The sequence below is a fragment of the Hyperolius riggenbachi genome, chromosome 5 (genome assembly GCF_040937935.1).
Source record: "Hyperolius riggenbachi isolate aHypRig1 chromosome 5, aHypRig1.pri, whole genome shotgun sequence".
Classification (NCBI taxonomy): domain Eukaryota; kingdom Metazoa; phylum Chordata; class Amphibia; order Anura; family Hyperoliidae; genus Hyperolius; species Hyperolius riggenbachi.
Genome location: NC_090650.1, coordinates 416,989,177 through 417,005,462, shown reverse-complemented (window position 1 = coordinate 417,005,462; position 16,286 = coordinate 416,989,177). Strand labels below are relative to the sequence as shown.

The 16,286-nt window shown below is 45.7% G+C and overlaps 1 protein-coding gene across 1 annotated transcript in view; it reads right to left on the bottom strand.

The window, feature by feature from the left end:
• The window catches only part of NSMCE2 (NSE2 (MMS21) homolog, SMC5-SMC6 complex SUMO ligase), a 305,269-nt gene that overhangs the window by 195,725 nt on the left and 93,258 nt on the right, over positions 1–16,286 (bottom strand). The window contains exon 3 of the mRNA XM_068238021.1: positions 15,101–15,207. Coding sequence (XP_068094122.1) covers positions 15,101–15,207 — 107 coding nt within the window. The remainder of the gene's footprint in view (positions 1–15,100; positions 15,208–16,286) is intronic.

The window sequence follows — 16,286 nt, the reverse complement described above, 5'->3', positions numbered from 1 at the left end:
CTCTACTCCAATTCGATAAAATGATCAGATTGGAAGGTAGATTGGCCCACAAAATCACACTTAAAGGACCACTATTGTGAAAAAAGTAGGCAGTTAAAATCTGACATCTCCTCATGGGGGATTCTCAGGGTTTTCTTTGTTATCAACAGCATTTCCTGAACAGCCAAAATAGTAAGATACCAGCCAGCCTCTCTACTCACTTTTTTTAAATATCAGTTCAAGTTAAGAATAGCAATCTGATTGCGACAATTCAAAAATCTGACCAATGTAACACACACACACACACACTTTCAATTTTTCCCCAATCATGAATTAAAATAATTGAAGGCTCTGAAAAAATTAATTAGAACTGTACATCAAGTAATTGACAATTTATCACACACAATACAATTCTTGATAAAGTTGGTCTGAAATTTCCATGTCTAATCTCCAAAAATGGGAAATTCAAAACAAAGAAAAGCTCTCGATTTTTTGGATAACTGATCATAATTATCGAATTGGAGAAAAATTGGATCTTATAATTGTATGGTGTGTGGCCACCTTAAGACTTTGCAACTGCTGTTCAGGAAATGCTGTTAAAAACAAAGAACACCCTGAGAATCCCCCATGAGGAGATGGACTGGCACAAAACCTATCGGTTCTGGCAGATTTTAACTGCCTACTTTTTTTTTTTTAGCAATAGTGGTCCTTCAATCAGTTGGTATGCATTTTTTTTTCTTCTCCATAGCAATGCATTATGAAAAATCGTTCAGTTAAAATGCATATAGTGTGAACTGTGCCATAGGGAAACGTGGGCATTACTTTGAAAATCAGTTGTCCTTTCAGTTACAACTGAGAGCAACTGATTAAGTGTAAAAGGACCCTTATGCTGGGTACACACGATGAGATTTCCCGTTCGATTCCCGGATCGATTCGATTAAATCAAACATGTTCGATTGGATTTCGATCGATTTTTTCATGATAGGTATGCAAAATCGACGGAAAAAACGATCGAAATCCAATCGAACATGTTTGATTTAATCGAATCGATCCGGGAATCGAACGGGAAATCTCATCGTGTGTACCCAGCATTACTTAGTTTACACTTAATCAGTTGCTCTCAGTTATAATTGAAAGGTCAACTGATTTTCAAAGTAAGTCCCATGTTTTCCTATGGCACCTTTCACACTTAAAGAGCAACTCCGACCAAGAATTGAACTTTATCCCAATCAGTAGCTGATACCCCCTTTTACATGAGAAATCTATTCCTTTTCACAAACAGACCATCAGGGGGCGCTGTATAACTGATATTGTGGTGAAACCTCTCCCACAAAAAAATTCTGAGTACGTACTCTTGGCCGTTTCCTGTCTGTGTCCGGTTTGTGGGAAATAGCCGTTTCCAGCTGTTTCCAACTGCCAAAAAAACATGCAGCAGCTACATCACCTGCCAACAGTAAAATGTCACCATGTAATATATGTCGGAATGTAAATCAGGGATTTGAAAGATTTTGCAATGGGCAAACACTGACTAAATCATTTATAAATAATTATTGTAAAAATGAAAAATGAAGCACTTTTTTTTTATTACAGTATTTTCACTGGAGTTCCCCTTTAACGCGTTTTAACTGAAATTTTTTTCACAATGCACTGCTATGGAGAAGGGAAAAAACCGTGTACCAACTGATTAAGTGTAAACGGGGCCTTAGGGCTCATTGGCACTATATGCTGTGCTGTCAGTTTTGTTGCAACGCACATTGTGCACGATGCATATGGCAACATGAAAGTCCATAGACTTCCATGTTACCATTCACACTACAGGTGTGCGTTCCCATGTGTAACGATGTAACGCATCTGGGGACATTTTATCGCACGACACACACGTTACCAGATGAGTACAGCTGCCGACATCCGTGCTTAGTGCACGCTGACGTGCATTTGACTGTGCGATGGCAGCACATGCACAAAATCGTGTTTGTGCATGCGTTGTGTAGTGTGAATGAGCCCTTAGGGAACATAAAGGGAATAACAGGGTTTGCATGTGCATTTGTCAGGGGTGTATTTGGATGATGACGGTTCTGAGAAGGAAAGTGACACACACAGAGCAGCACAACCGTCATCACTCACAACACATGGTGACACAGTGCTGGGGAATGCACATAGCGATCCAGTGTGAGAGCTGTTCTATTATTCCACCATGTGATCCTGATATGTGAGAAGCCAAAACACAGCCAGCTTCTGTCCCAGCCTCATCCTGACAACCCCGGTGATTCTGCGAAGCGTGACATCTCTCTCACACCCCAAATGCTCTGCCTCGGGGTCAGGCTAGCCTTCCACTCCCCGCATTCCAGTATTGGGTCATGTTTATCCGCACAGCCAGAATCACAATCTGCTCACACACTCTGCAGCCAGCTCTATCAAAGCGGACCTGAACTCACAACTTCCTCTCTGCTCTAAAAGACAAGCAACAGCATAATAACCGAGGTCAGCATTTCAGCAACACACTGAGTAGTGCGGAGGTGCTCAGTAACATAGGTAGTGCTGCCGCAAAGTTCCAGGAGGTCCCGGAGAGAAGCGGTGGTCTGGAGGAGGACGTGCAAAGTCTCTGGAGGATCTAGAGGCTTCCCTCTACTGAGGTAAGTATCTGATCTTTCTTCAAGGATACCCGAGGTGACATGTGACATGATGAGATAGACATGTGTATGTACAGTGCCAAGCACACTAATAACTATGCTGTGTTCCTTTTTTTTCTTTCTCTGCCTGAAAGAGATACACAAGAGGTATGCAAGTGACAGTTTCTGTCCGGGTCGGACTATAGCGTAACCCTCACTGATAAGTAATTACAGACATAAACCACTTTTCTGTCAGTAAATTGCTTCTGGGAGCAGAAAAGAGATAAAAAGAGTCAATAATTCATACATTTCAAATCTAGCATACTTCAATGAAGATGATATTGAGCAAAGACAATGGAACCATAAAAACTTAAAAACTAGATTTAAATATAAACTAAAACTGTGGGATATCTAAAAAAATCCTTTTTAGGAGAAGGAGGATAGATACAATTCTTTCTCATCAGATTATTTTCACCTCGGATGTCCTTTAAAGAAAAACATTTTGTTGTTACAGCTAATACAAATACTGCAACATATCTGCAGTGTGTCTAGTTCCTGCTTTCAAGAAAGTAGACGTAGGGTTAACATCCTTTGTTTACAAATTAGGTGCTCTGCCGAGGCAGCCAGCTGACAAAGCTGAGAGGTCAAATTACTATTGTGAATAGTCACAGATGAGGGGAATTAGGCCCCGTTCACACTTGCGTTTTGGCATGCAAACGGACCGGATCGGATCAGGACCTGATCCAAATCGGAACCGTAAGGTTCCGATCCGGATCCGGTCCGTTTGCATCAGGCTGCCATCCGGATCCGTGTGGTAAAAAATAAACAAATTTGCCATAAAATTGTTGGGGTCAGCAGAAAGTGCACCTGTAGAATCAGGTCCTCCGCTGTAGGCCTCACCTCCACCTCCGACATACTGCCAACAGCTCCAGCTCGTCTGTCACTGCTGCTCCACTCCAGTCATGCTGGGCCCATGTGTCCCCATCCAAAATGGCCGCTATAAATACGCATAGTAGAACGTCAGGTGTTTGTATCCTGTGTGTTCTGTGCTTTCCGTTCCCCATTGGTTTCTATATCCGGATGGTGCAGTCAGGATCCGGTCCGGGTGCGTGGGCCGGATGATCCGGACCCAAAAAATAGCGCATGTTGGAAAAGCCTCCGGAGTCCGGATCCGATCCGGCTCCGTTCTGTACGGAACGTACGCATGTGAACGTCCGCATAGACTTTGCATTGCTATGCGGAACGTACGTTCCGTTTGTACAGTATACGGTCCGGATCCGATCAGGCGCATCTGGACAGGGAACGCTAATGTGAACCAGGTCTTAGAGGGGCTAAACTCTCTAAATACATAAAGAGTAGATTCCCTTCTGTTTTCCTTCTGTCCTGAGCAAGAGTTCAGGTCCCCTTTAAAGCCTAGTTCAGGCTCGTGTTTATTTCAGTGCGGAGCGTTTTATCATATATTATTATTATTATTGATTTATATACCTATTCTGTGCACTCTACAGAGTATCATTTACAACACAAAGTTTTGTGAATTACAAATAAAGGATTGTTTTTATTACTTCGCTGGAAGAGTTTGCAAACCTGCCTTTCTGTGCCATTATCAAATGCTGCTTCAGTAAGAGAAAATTGCAAGCCTGCGAGTCATCCAGACTCCTCCTGAATATAATCATCATCCTTATGTGGCAGCCAGAAAAAAGTTTCTAAGACCCTGTCCATCTGTACCCTTCCAGAGGGAAGAGGTGGGTGTGGTCAAGTGATGTGTAGTCTGTGCAGAGGGAGAAGGTGAGTGGGGTCAGGTGATGGCTCTGTGCAGAGGGAGGAGGTGGGTGTGGTCAGGTGATGGCTCTGTGCAGAGGGAGGAGGTGGGTGTAAACAGGTGATGGCTCTGTGCAGAGGGAGGAGGTGGGTGTAAACAGGTGATGGCTCTGTGCAGAGGGAGGAGGTGGGTGTAAACAGGTGATGGCTCTGTGCAGAGGGAGGAGGTGGGTGTAAACAGGTGATGGCTCTGTGCAGAGGGAGGAGGTGGGGGTAAACAGGTGATGGCTCTGTGCAGAGGGAGGAGGTGGGGGTAAACAGGTGATGGCTCTGTGCAGAGGGAGGAGGTGGGTGTAAACAGGTGATGGCTCTGTGCAGAGGGAGGCAGTGGGTGTAAACAGGTGATGGCTCTGTGCAGAGGGAGGAGGTGGGTGTAAACAGGTGATGGCTCTGTGCAGAGGGAGGAGGTGGGTGTAAACAGGTGATGGCTCTGTGCAAAGGGAGGAGGTGGGTGTAAACAGGTGATGGCTCTGTGCAGAGGGAGGAGGTGGGTGTAAACAGGTGATGGCTCTGTGCAGAGGGAGGAGGTGGGTGTAAACAGGTGATGGCTCTGTGCAGAGGGAGGAGGTGGGTGTAAACAGGTGATGGCTCTGTGCAGAGGGAGGAGGTGGGTGTAAACAGGTGATGGCTCTGTGCAGAGGGAGGAGGTGGGTGTAAACAGGTGATGGCTCTGTGCAGAGGGAGGAGGTGGGTGTAAACAGGTGATGGCTCTGTGCAGAGGGAGGAGGTGGGTGTAAACAGGTGATGGCTCTGTGCAGAGGGAGGAGGTGGGTGTAAACAGGTGATGGCTCTGTGCAGAGGGAGGAGGTGGGTGTAAGCAGGTGATGGCTCTGTGCAGAGGGAGGAGGTGGGGGTAAACAGGTGATGGCTCTGTGCAGAGGGAGGAGGTGGGGGTAAACAGGTGATGGCTCTGTGCAGAGGGAGGAGGTGGGTGTAAGCAGGTGATGGCTCTGTGCAGAGGGAGGAGGTGGGGGTAAACAGGTGATGGCTCTGTGCAGAGGGAGGAGGTGGGGGTAAACAGGTGATGGCTCTGTGCAGAGGGAGGAGGTGGGGGTAAACAGGTGATGGCTCTGTGCAGAGGGAGGAGGTGGGTGTAAGCAGGTGATGGCTCTGTGCAGAGGGAGGAGGTGGGGGTAAAAAGGTGATGGCTCTGTGCAGAGGGAGGAGGTGGGGGTAAACAGGTGATGGCTCTGTGCAGAGGGAGGAGGTGGGTGTAAACAGGTGATGGCTCTGTGCAGAGGGAGGAGGTGGGTGTAAACAGGTGATGGCTCTGTGCAGAGGGAGGAGGTGGGGGTAAACAGGTGATGGCTCTGTGCAGAGGGAAGAGGTGGGTGTAAACAGGTGATGGCTCTGTGCAGAGGGAGGAGGTGGGTGTAAACAGGTGATGGCTCTGTGCAGAGGGAGGAGGTGGGTGTAAACAGGTGATGGCTCTGTGCAGAGGGAGGAGGTGGTCAGTGAGGAGGTACACTTGTCAGTGGCAGTGCAGAGTGGTGTGCTGTGTGGTCAGTACAGTCTGACCGGGCCCTAACACACATACTGCTGCTATTATCAGAGGGAGGGGGAAAACCCTCAAATAAAACTTTAGCATGTGCCGGGCCTCTAAGCTGCTGGCATAGATGGAGGCAGACACAGGTATCCTAAGTTCACAGAGAGAGGAAGCATCTATTACAAAAGAGTGAATTTTTCCCCAAACCTGTGTTTGTAGATGTACAGTGACAAGTGACACTGTAAAAGTAAGGCTTCCAGACGGACCACATTCTTCCAAGCCTGGCGGCATTGTGCAGCTTACAGATTACACAAGGACATCACAGCGCAGCAGGTCACTTAAGCCTGACATTTACCTTTTTTTACAAGCATTTCTAAGAAAAGAAGGTGCTTATTACAAGATTGTGCAACTAAGGGCATAACAGAAAAACAACCCTTCAAGAGAAACCATAACCAATAATTGAACTTCATCCCAATCAGCAGCTGATGCCCCCTTTCCCATGAGAAGTCTTTTCCTTTTCTCAAACAGATCATACAGGGGGGTCTATATGGCTAATATTGTGGTGAAACTCCTCCCACAGTGTGATGTCAGGACCATTTATTTCTTATTTGCTACATTTCCTTGCTACTAATTAGTACTGCTGTAATCTGTATTTATGCCTACTTGTCACTAGGGGGCAGTGTGAGATAACAGAGGACATCTGCTTTCAGTTTCTATATTTTCTGCTAGTAGAGAGACATCAAAGCATTCCAATAATTTTTCAGCACGAGTTCTGCCAACAGGTCAAAAGCAGAGCACTTATCTCAGACGAGGTAACTCTATTGAAGCTGCTAATGAGTTAAAGCTATGATATGCTTTAAAGAGAACCCGAGGTGGATCTTCAGGGGGCAGATGGGACACAGAGGCGTGTCCTCTGCCTAATGACATGGCTCTCAGCCCCCACACAGCTGCTCTCTTCCCCCCCACCGCCGCACTTTAGCCCCCGAGTTTAGCGACAAGATTTGTCACTAACTCTGAGATAAACACAGGGGAGAGGAATTCCCTGTTTAAAACCATTTCACCTCGAAGGGTTTTTAAAAATAATGAAAATGTATTTCATTTTTCTATGGGAAGGTGTATAATAGGGTGTTTGGATGTGGTTTTACTGTTTGGCCACAAGATGGAGATACAGAGTTAGTGTGTTCTAAAAATAGAAAAAGAACCAAGTGTTTGTATTTGTTTATATTTGTGTAAATACAGGGAGGTAGATACTCGTGCTGGGGGAGGTGAAAAGAATACCCGCCAGAGGCGTGCCTGCAGGGTTTCCAGAGCTGCCATTGGACAGCTCTCTCTTCCTGGCCACGCCCCTGCCACTCCCCCGCCTCCCTGCACGCTATGAGACCAGTGCAGCATCATGACCCAGATGTCACGAAAGTGAAAGTGGGCCAGTGCGTTGCACAGGGATAGCGGGGAGCAGCAGTTTTTGCGGCTACCTGATCCTCTCAGCCCCGCGGATCAGGTAGCCTACTTTTTTTTCACGTTTTTTTGAGCCAACCTCGGGCTCTCTTTAATCACTTCCTGCTTTAGCACATGATCATGATGAGCAAATCAGAGCCTTACTAACCCATCACCTGATCAAATTGATCACATGCTCCTCCATGCTTCAACTACACACTGGCTGCACTGATTCCAGAGACGTATTTCTGACAGGACCAGACTACTACTTCCAGGCTATATCCCCAAAATATAATTTGTAGCACATACCCAAGAATGCGACAAGCCAGGAAAGGTTACAGAAACAGCCAGCTTGTTACAAGAAACAATAAAAGTGATTTCTCTGCAGAATACACAACTATGGACTCCCTTAAATGTCTGCTTTATGCTGTGCATGACTTTAACAATGATCCATAACTGAATGTTCCTATAAACATATACCCTGTCTGCCTCCTGCGGGTTTATAGCTGTGAATGTTGCAGTAAATGGCAAGGGATGTCAGGCGTTCACATATAAAATAACAGCAGCGTAATAAAGCGGGCTATTAATTGGCGGTTATAAAAGTGATCATAGTTCCCAAAAGGGAAACGTAATATATTCCATCACTTGCACACAATGTACTGAGCTTCAGCGGGGCTTAGCTGCAAAGTATTCCTCATTGAAAAATACATGAGAACACTCCGCCAAGGCTCCAGGATCTACGGATGAACCGGCACGTGCGCGATAGAGGCAGCGCTTGCATGTACGTTTCCACGTGAGACTGGAGCGGCGGAACAGGAAGTCGTAATCATGACATGCTACAGCTACTCATACACTATCCAACCGCAGCACCGATCGACCTGGGATTGACCTGCGATCGTCGTCGTGAACGACATTGCAGGCCAACCACAGCCAAGTACACCTATCATGGTCATGTTATGCCGTCTAAGGCAACTGGTATTGTTTAAAAGGCAGCCTCCATATCCCTCTCACTTCAGATTCCCTTTAAAATGGGATGAAATGCTAAATTAAATTTTTGCTCTCAAACATTAAACACAATAAAAAAATGAATAGGAAACGAAACAGGCAGCCTGATGTTTATCCCCATAAAACATGGGCTTTCTTTCTATTTATATTGCGCAGCTGGTGAAAAAGGCACACATTTTTCCACATATAATGCGTGGACAAATGCGTGTGTGCAAAAGTCCTGCACGTGAAAATTATGCCTAAGGCCTCATTCACACTATACGCGCTGCCGTGCACATTCCGGTAGCGTGTATAGTATGCGATCAGCAAGAACATTAGAAATGTAGAGACGGCACTTCTGACGTTCAGACTATGCGCAGCAGGGCAGTGCGATATCACACTGCTGTATGCATTCTTGGCAAAGCGCATTGATTACATTTACATTGATTACAGTGAATGGGATCAGCAGCGCAACGACCAGCAACGTGGATGGCTGGCGATTAAGTGCGCTCGCATCCCGTATGCAGGGCCATGCGCATTGCGTAATGTGAATGAAGCCTAACGCCTGTCTACATGTTCCTTTTTTTTTTTTTAATTTCTTAAAGAGATTCTGAAGTCTCTAAAAAAAGTATTTCTATTTAATAAATGTGTTTAATAAGTTATCCCTAACTAAACCGCTGCATTCCCGCCGCATTACGCTATCTAACTCCCCGCTCCCTCTCCCCTGCAAAATCCATGACTTTCTCGGTCGTGGATTTTGCTGCTGTTGTAGGCAGGGCTATGAGCTGCAGCTCTGCCTCACACGCGTCTGTCAGTGGCGGATCTCCGCCTCTCCCCCGCCCCTCTCCCGCCCCTCTCAGTGAAGGAAGACTGAGAAGGGCGGTGGGAGAGGCAGCGATAAGCGCTGACAGACGCGTGTGAGGCAGGGCTGCAGCTCATAGCCCTGCGTCACTCGGAAACGCTGCCCGGAGTGCCCCCCGGGGAGTATGGGGGGGATTTAGATAGCGCAGAGCGGCGGGGATGCGACGGTTAACTTAGGGATAACATAATAAACATATTTATAAAATAAAAATACTTTTTTTTAGAGACTTTAGGGTCTCTTTAAACTTTCAACCCACCTTGCAAAAAAAAAATAAAAATAATAAAAAACACACTAGTGATGGATTTTGGCTCGGTGTCCACCATTGCAGCAGAAGTCTTCCATGTTTACTTTATGGAGAGTAGTGCTGCTTATGTCACCCAGCCCCTCCCCTCACCACACCCCTCTCTTCACCACACCCCATTTTATTGAGTCGTGAGCGGTGTGATTTCAGTGAATGACACAACAGAGTGCAGTGATGTATGAGTGATGTGATATTTTCTGAGATGAGGCACAGAGGATTGTGGGTGGGTGGGTGGGGGAGAAGATAGGTCCTATCAGAACCAAAGTGAGAGTCATGTGATTGTTAAGGTCATGTGATCTCAGAATTGCTGACTCTTGGGATGTACGAATTGCAGTAGTATAATAGGAGGATACACAATTGGGTTAACTGAAGTGGGAGGGAGGGCCTAGTTTAAAGTGGTATTGTCACCATAAAAATCAAATTTCAACAGCAACTGGTCTGAGTGTATTAAGTGATAAAGATGCTAATCCTGCATTCAAAACTTGCAAAACTTTTTCTGCTGTTATGGTTTGTAGTTATCACATACTATAGGAGCGCTGTCCCTAGTGCCAGACAGTGCCAAAGAGTTGAATGCTGGGAGTTATTTTTATCTATAATATATTCCTCCTCTTCCATTTATTTCCCTGTCTAGCTCCTTATCAGAAACACCCTCTTATTACTTGTGTTTACAAGCAAGGCTGAGGTGACTCAGTGATTGGATGTGTAAGCAAAAAAAAGACAGTGAAGTTGCTAGTATACACCTCAGTGGGAGTGTCTGAAGACTCTGGGAGGAGGGCAGCTAATGAATACACAATGAGCAAGAGAAGGGAGGGGGGGAAAACAAGAGTCAGGGAGGATATGATGTCAGCATTAGCTTGGCAAGATTGCCACTGCCTAGAATAGGATTTTCTGCTTTTCCTTTATAAAATTCACAGGAATCATTACGTGGATAGCACAATACATCTGTTATGTAAGTAGAAGTAGTGTTTATCTAATTTATCTACTTATATATGGGTTTTTTATTTCAAGGTTAGCATGGGTGTTTGTTCTTTAAAGAGAGTCTGAAGCGAGAATAAAACTCGCTTCAGCTCTTATATTCAGCAGGGGCATGTGTGCCCCTGCTAAAACGCCGCTATCCCGCAGCTGAACGGGGGTCTCTTACCTCCCAAATCCCCTCCGTTCTTTGCGGGGATCATTTCCTGGTGAGGCAGGGCTAATGGCCGCAGCCCTGCCTCACACGCGTCTGTCAGCGCGCATCTCCGCCTCTCCCCCGCGCCTCTCAGTCTTCCCTCACTGAGAGGGGCGGGGGAGAGGCGGAGATCTCCCGCTGATAGACGGCGCTTAGAGGCAGGGCTGCAGGGGGTGACAGGTGGTGACAGGAGGTGATTGATGGGTGTCTCAAGGTGTGATTAGTGGGGGGAATAGATGCAAGCAATGCACTGGCGAGGTGATCAGGGCTGCGGTCAGAGGGCGTTCTGAGGGTGTGGGCGGGTGATTGGGTGCCCTAGGGGCAGATAGGGGACTAATGTGATGGTGTGGGCGGAGCCTAATGCCGGCGGATGCGAAGAGTCCCAGGACCCAACGCCAATGCGCGTTACGTGGTCCTGGGGCTGCCACTTTGCAGCGCCAATGTGCAGTGGGCGGTCGGCAAGTGGTGTAAAAAAAAAAAAAAAAAAAAACTATTCTTTTTTTTAAGGGTACAAATATAATTTAAAGGTGTAAACTGCACCACCAGCCCTCCTTTTCTCTTATGCTATAGATGCTTTGACGATACCCAGATAATCCTGCTTTGGCGTGACATCCGTATATTAGGTCGCGCTGTTGACACGCATGGGGATTTTTTACACACATTTCACAGTTTGTGCAGTAATCCTTGTGAATACAATATTTGCTATTTTAGACAGCCTTTTCCTGGATAGGAATGTCCCCCATCTTGCCAGCTCGGCACTGATCTCATGAGCTACAGGTGTAAAATTAGACAAAGGCACAAATATCTCTTCTGCCATCAGCCTGCAGGAAATAGCTGGGAAAGTTTGATAAGTAACAGGAAGTAAACCTGACAGAAAATGAGACTAAATTTAAACCGTTTCCAGAAATTCCTCATTTCTAAAAGGAGAGAAATAACATTTAAGGAGTATCCATTTAGCTTATTTGTTTGGCAGAGATATGGTAAATAGACAACTGCCGCCTGGGGTGCTACATTCCAGTCTCCTGATAAAGGTGTTGAGTCTGTCATCTCCCACAGCACCCTGGAGGAGGCGGAGCACCACTGCCGCTCACCTTCTCTCACTGAACAAGAGTGTGGCACAGGTTAGCACTCCCCCCCCCCCCCCTCACTGCATTCTGGAAGGGGGTGTGGCCTAGCTTTGACTCACTGTCCCTTGTGTACTGATCCAGGAGATAGGGAAAAGTCAAGACAGACAGACTCCCTGAGAGTGGGGGGGGGGGGGGGGGGGGGTGGGGTGCTTGAAGGGTTATTAGTTCCAGAGTCTTATGCTAGGTACACACCATACAATTTTCTGGCAGATTTATAGTTTTTTGTTTTCTCGATCATTTTTTTTATCGATTTTCGATCACTCCTATGAAAACAAAATAAAAAAAAGCGATTAAAAAAAGTACAAAAAAAAAATGGGAAAATTGAAAAATAGATCGAAATTCAGATCGGACATGTTGGAAATAATTGATCTGGCAAGTTAATCTGCCAAAATATTGTATGGTGTGTACCTAGTTAAGGGACAACTGTAACAAGAGAGCTATGGAGGCTGCCATATTTATTTCCTTTTAAACAATACCAGTTGCCCGTTTATCCTGCTGATCCTCTGCCTCTAATACTTTTAGCCATAGACCCTGAACAAGCATGCAGCAGATCAGGTGTTTTTCTGACATTATTGTCAGAGCTGACAAGATTAGCTGCATGCTTGTTTCTGGGGTGAATCAGACACTACCGCAGCCAAAAAGATCAGCAGGGCTACCAGGCAACTGGTATTGTTTAAAAGGAAATAAACATGGCAGCCTCCATAGCAGTCTTGCTACAGTTGTCCTTTAAGTCCACCTAACAACTACTTGTCTTGCATTTTTATCTGAAGCGCCTATTTAAATTAGGACCTTAGTAAAATACAGTAAGTTTAGTTTTCCAACTATACTGGCCTCTCTCCCAACGTCAGTAAAAGACAGCAAATATCGTCTATGTAGAGTCCTGTTACATTAGTTCAGACGATAATCTATGTTAATCGTTCATACCAAACAATGACAACTGGTTGCTCCATTCAAACTACCCACGTGTGATTTCAGCGCTTCCGCTAACGATGTGATCGGCGGACCATCACTGTGCCATCTAACTAAACCGTGCTTCCACATCATTCCGTTCTCGGAAACCATAAGGGATTGCTAGAGGACCTTTCAGCCATACTATCTCAGAAAAAAAACACATATATAAGTAGATAAATGCTTGCTCTACTTATTTATATGTATTGCACTGTCCATGTTTTGATTATAGTAAAAAAAAAAAGAGAAAATCCTTTCCCATTTTATCTGTGGCTATTTTGAAACCAATCCTGATGTCATTTTCTCCCTTACTCTCCTCTGCCTGATTGTGTATGCATTGCCCGCCCTCTTCCCAGTCTTCAGGCACTCCCACCCAGCTCTGCAATAGAAAGTGCATTGTCTCAGCATGAGAAATATTGGCCAATCAGAGCGGAACAGAGGTGTGGGAGGGGAAAACAGGAGGGAAAGAGGCTTCAGCCAATCAGGCTGCATTAGTTAAGTCTGAGGGGACAGTAGAGAAGCAAAAAAGGACAACCCAGCATGCCCTGCTGCAACTTCCTTTGTGCGGCAATGTACCAAATAAGAGTCAGGTAAACTGGAGAATGATAATTTATAAACAAGACAAGTAACAGTGATTTTAACTTTTAAGTTGCCTGGTTAGCATCCTTATTACTTGTTTACCAGATAAAAATAAACAATTGATTTTTGATGTTATGCCCGACAGTTACACTTTAAGGTGTACCCGGTGCGGTATTTAAAAAAAGGAGATACTTACCTAAGAAGAATATGTTACGTGGCCCCTGTTCCTCCTCATGAATGAGTGTGGCTGTCCTGCACCTGCGCGAGTACGTGACACCTGCGCAGTAAGTCAGACAGGCAGTGGCCTCCTGGGGGACGTGGGATACCTCTGGAATAAAGTGGAGTTAGGCTCCTTTTCCACTTGCTGTGATCCACTCCAAAAGGCGGAGTGCGATTTTGCGATTGCAAGAGGAAAAGTAGCCTAAAGGTGTCCATTAACGTCGCAATGTTTCACTGAATGCGATCTTTTGATGCGATTTGAATGATTGTAACTAATCGGAAGGCAATTATCAATTGTTCACATTTACTGAATGATTCTTTCTTCAAATTCGATCATAAAATCCGATTTTTGGATAGATTTTATCCTATTTGGCAATATAGTAATTGATTAGAGAATCGTTCCTTATGGATTGCCTTTATAAACAGTGAATTTTCTATATAACTCGATTGTAAAAATCGTATTTGGTGAAAAAATTATTTACCTTCCCAGCTCCAGTGCATTCACAGTAGCGACTCGGCTCGGAAATACCCGATCCCAGTCGGGTCCGCTCTTTTGCGCCAGGTGCAAGTCTCCTGGGCATGTGCAGTAGAGCAGACCCGACTGAGATCGGCTATTTCCGCCTATATGGAGGGTCCTATTCAAGATCGGCCTACTGACATTTAAATCACTAAATAATCTGGGTCCTGGATACATGAAAGATATGTTGCAGCTGCGTAGCAATCCCCGCATTCTCAGATCCACAGGTTCTAATAATCTAGTCATACCCAGAGTCCACTTGGAAACTTTTGGTCCCAGAGCCTTCTGTCATGCTGCCCCTACGTTTTGGAACGCCTTACCTCAACAGATCAGGACAGCTCCATCCCTGGACGTGTTTAAATCCAGACTGAAAACCCACCTGTTCAGTTTGGCATTTGCAGAATTATAACATTTGTTATGTGAATACTTCATCCTACTACCGACTGCTGAATCTGAGAGAGCCTAAGCGCTTGTGAGTGCTACGGGAGAAAAGCGCTATAGAAATGTTATTGTATTTCCGAGCGGAGAGCCGCAGCAGCGCCCCCGCAGGAAAAGGGAAAAGTAAATATTGCACAGCCTGACAAATTGTCAGCAGTGCATTCCGTGGGCCAGAGTGAGACCACCGAGGGACAGAAGAGGATGGTGGAAGCCTCGATAGGATCCAAAGGCTTCCCCCTCCCGAGGTGAGTACCCCCCAGGGATGATTTTTTTTCCCCCCTTACAGAGTCTCTTTAATGGGCACCGAAAGACGGGATCCAATTACCATGACGTGATAGGAAAAACAATTTCCAATGATACAGTGGCTTTTGTATTTCGGCCTGGTCACATGTAAGCAACAAGGGCCTGTTGGTGTGGCCGGGGTGCCCTTTAAGCTAGAGAAGTCGGGAAACAAAGGTGTGAGGTTTGTGGTCAGGCTGTGGCAGCCTCCGCCATGTTTACTCCCTATCTACAATATAAATCAAAAGCTGGAAATATGAAGAAACGTTAATCCATCACAAGCCCCATCCCCGATGACAGGCGGGAATAATGATTAATAGAGAACAAGCTGGGACTTGCTTCCCATTATTACCTTGCCAATAGTTTCCTCCACCGCCGCTATGTAGTTATTCAGATCCCGGTTGACGGCTGCGTATTCCAACATGACGGTCTCCATGCAATCCACGTCCACCGTGTCACCTGCAATGGCATACGGGACTCCTGGTCAGGAACAGGTCATAAAGGACCAACAGACACAATAAAGAGGAACTCCGGGCTCCTGGAAAATGCCTCAAACACATTCCTGACCCCCTCTCTTATTCACTTATAACTTTTATAAACAAATCCTGTAGATACGTTTAAAGGGCCACCAACGTAAAACATTTTTACATCTAAAATACATAAGTATAAAATGTATATTTCTCCCAGAAAAAGATGATCAATTACTTTTCTCCTATGATGCTGTTGCTTACAGTACAATAGATTTGACAAAACAGAGGTACACATGACTTTTATAAAGATACTGGAAAGAGTGTGGGAGGGATTAAATGTTAAATCATATGCTGAGCTGGGAGGAACTGTAGCTGTAGTGCTGGCCACCGAGAGTCGATGTTTTGAAGGACAACTGAAGTGAGAGGAAAATGGAGGCTTTCATATTTATTTCCTTTTAACCTCCTGAGCGTTCTGCCCAACACTGTGTCGGGCATGCTGCTTCAGAGGTTTTGCTGGCCTCAGGTGTCCTCCAATTTAAATCTAATAGGTTTTGTGGCTTTATTACAAGTTAGCAAGCACTAGGCTAGCCTGTTTGTGTCGCCGGCACCCCCCGATCGCCCCCGATCCAGCCATTTATACATTACCCAGCATGGCTCCAGCGATAGGCGCAGCCTCCCTGCACAGCTCCGATCTCTCTATGGGGAGGATCAGGTTTGCGCGTGACGTCATGTACGATCCTCCCCATAGACAAGGGCGGAGCTGTGCAGGGAGGCTGCGCCGATTGCTGGATCCAGGCTGGGTAATGTATAAGTGGCTGGATCGGGGGTGATCGGGGGGTTTCTGGCGACCTAAACAAGCTAGCCTAGTGCCAGCTAACCTGTAATAAAGCCATGAAACCTATTAGATTTAAACTGGGGGACTCAGGCTACAAAAACCTCCTGATCGGCGTACCGCTCAGGAGGTTAAGCAATTTCAGTTGCTCGGCTATCCTGCTGATAATCGGTCTCTAATACTTTTAGCCAGAGACCCTAAACAAACGTGCAGCAGATCAGGTGCTTCTGAATTTT